The following is a 2,500-nucleotide window of genomic DNA, read 5'->3' on the forward strand; positions in this document are numbered from 1 at the left end:
CGAAATCTCAGCGTATGCTGACGACTGTACCATTTCTACTTCATATCTACGTAAGGATCATGACACTGTAGCAATGGACATGAACTCAAAGCTACAAGCAATCCACGACTGGGGATCACAATGGCAAGTAAGTTTTGCCGCCAACAAGACCCAGGCAATGGTTGTATCCCGCTCCCCAGCTGCATCAGACGTCATGAAGGACAAGATCGTGATGAACAACACCGCCCTTCCACTCGAGGACTTTATTTCAATCCTCGGTGTCGACATAGACAACGAGCTCAGATTCAACAGACACGTCAGTAGGATCTGCAAAACAGCTTCTCTGAAGGTGACAGCTCTCCGACGTATATCCCACCTCCTGAATCCTCAAGGAATTCTGACGCTGTACAAGTCCCAGATCAGACCACATTTAGAATATGCCTCGTTGGCCTGGTCTTCTACTGCGCCCACCAACCTCAACAGGCTGGATAAAATAGAAAAACGGGCTCTCAGGCTTATCCAGGAAGCCAGCAATCCTCGTCACATCGACTCGCTGGAACATCGTCGCGACGTCGGGGCTCTAACGGTGCTCCACAAGGCTCAGGTGCAGCAGGTGCCTCATCTATCCAGCCTCAGACTCCCACCGCACGGCCGAGAGAGAAGTACGAGGACGGTACACTCCAATGGGCTTCTAGTGGAAGTTCCGAGGTCGCGGTCTATCCAGCATCAGCGAACCTTCTCAGCCAGAGCAGCACGACTGTGGAACGAATTCACCTCCACCACCGATGTCGCCGAAATGACCACGCAGCAAGTGAAGACAGCGGCACATCGATGGCGGTCGAGAAAACCGTCACCTCTTTACCTTCTGTACACTCATGGCGACACTTAAGGCAACACTGTACATAATCTTGTACTTTAATTCCTTTTTATTTGTTTAGTTTATAAGCCTACTTATTATTTACAAAAATAGCTTGGGTTTTCAAATAAGCTCTTTTAGATAGGTAACTTTTAACCCGCAAAAAGAAACCTGTAAGTTCTAAATAAACTGGTTTCAACCTGTACATATCTGTATGATGACTATAAATAAAGAGAGAGAGAGAGAGAGAGAGAGAGAGAGAGAGAGAGAGAGAGAGAGAGAGAGAGAGAGAGAGAGAGAGAGAGAGAGAGAGAGAGAGAGAGAGAGAAAGAAAGAGAGAAAGAGAGAAAGAGAGAAAGAGAGAAAGAGAGAAAGAGAGAAAGAGAGAAAGAGAGAGAGAGAAAGAGAGAAAGAGAAAGAGAAAGAGAGAGAGAGAGAGAGAGAGAGAGAGAGAGAGAGAGAGAGAGAGAGATAAATAGAGAGAGAGAGAGAGAGAGAGAGAGAGAGAGAGAGAGGGGGGGGGGAGAGAAAGAAAGAGAGAGACAGAGAGGGGGGAGAGAGGGGGATAGGAGAAGGGAGAGAGAGAGAGGGAGAGAGAGAGAGAGAGAGAGAGAGAGAGAGAGAGAGAGAGAGAGAGAGAGAGAGAGAGAGAGAGAGAGAGAGAGAGAGAGAGAGAGAGTGGAGAGAGAGAGAGGAGTGTCGAGAGAGAGAGAGAGAGGAGTGTCGAGAGAGAGAGAGAGAGGAGAGAGAGAGAGAGAGAGGGAGAGAGAGAGAGAGAGAGAGAGGGAGAGAGAGAGAGAGAGAGAGAGAGAGAGAGAGAGAGAGAGAGAGAGAGAGAGAGAGAGAGAGAGAGAGAGAGAGAGAGAGAGGGGGGGGGGGGGATAGAGAAGGGAAAGAGAAGGAAAGAGAGAGAGGGGAGAGGGAAAAAGAGAGACAGAGAGAGAGAGAGAGAGAGAGAGAGAGAGAGAGAGAGAGAGAGAGAGAGAGAGAGAGAGAGAGAGAGAGAGAGAGTGGCAGAGAAGAGAGAGAGAGGGTAAGAAGGGAGAGAGAGAGAGAGAGAGAGAGAGAGAGAGAGAGAGAGAGAGAGAGAGAGAGAGAGAGAGAGAGAGAGAGGCGGGGTATAGAGGGATAGAGAGAGAGAGAGAGGGGGGGAGAGGGAGAGAGATAGAGGGGGGGATAGAGGCAATCCACTTCTTCTAAAAGTGTCGCCGCCCAATGCCAATTTGTTGATTATGGCTCGACTCCTTCAAATGGCGCACAATGGAAACTTATTTTTTATTCGTTTGTTGATATCTTGTTGAGCAACAAGGATAAAATGTTCGCATTTCTTGATTTAGAGTGAAAATGATAAAGGTATTAGCTAATTTAAAAAGTATGATATCGTCGATAATTTAAGGTAAATAGCAAAATACTTAAAATCACGGGCGTCATTTGAGGTTGGGGAGAGGGGGGGGGGGTAATTAGCCCACCTAAGAGTCTGACTGACCCCCCCCCCCCGGCCTAAATCACACCTTTATAGCTTTGACCGTAGCTTGAAAATGCTCCTAAAATATTTTATATATATATAGATAGATAGATAGATAGATAGATATAGATATAGATAGATAGATAGATAGATATAGATCTCGGGAAGGCTCGAAGCGCCCTTAAACTATGTCCTTACTT

General features: G+C 47.0%; 1 protein-coding gene across 1 annotated transcript; it reads left to right on the forward strand.

Moving 5' to 3' along the window:
- The first annotated feature begins 150 nt into the window (after nt 1-150).
- LOC138865597 (uncharacterized) lies at nt 151-883 on the forward strand. Its single transcript, XM_070136294.1, has one exon. It carries the CDS (start codon nt 158-160, stop codon nt 866-868), a length of 711 nt encoding a protein of 236 aa, XP_069992395.1. The 5' UTR covers nt 151-157; the 3' UTR covers nt 869-883.
- The last annotated feature ends 1,617 nt before the right edge of the window (nt 884-2,500 follow it).

Source organism: Penaeus vannamei, chromosome 21 (genome assembly GCF_042767895.1).
Source record: "Penaeus vannamei isolate JL-2024 chromosome 21, ASM4276789v1, whole genome shotgun sequence".
Lineage (NCBI taxonomy): Eukaryota > Metazoa > Arthropoda > Malacostraca > Decapoda > Penaeidae > Penaeus > Penaeus vannamei.

Excerpts from the sequence above, each read along its gene's own strand:
- LOC138865597 (XM_070136294.1), top strand. The coding sequence starts at position 158 with ATGGTTGTATCCCGCTCCCCAGCTGCATCAGACGTCATGAAGGACAAG.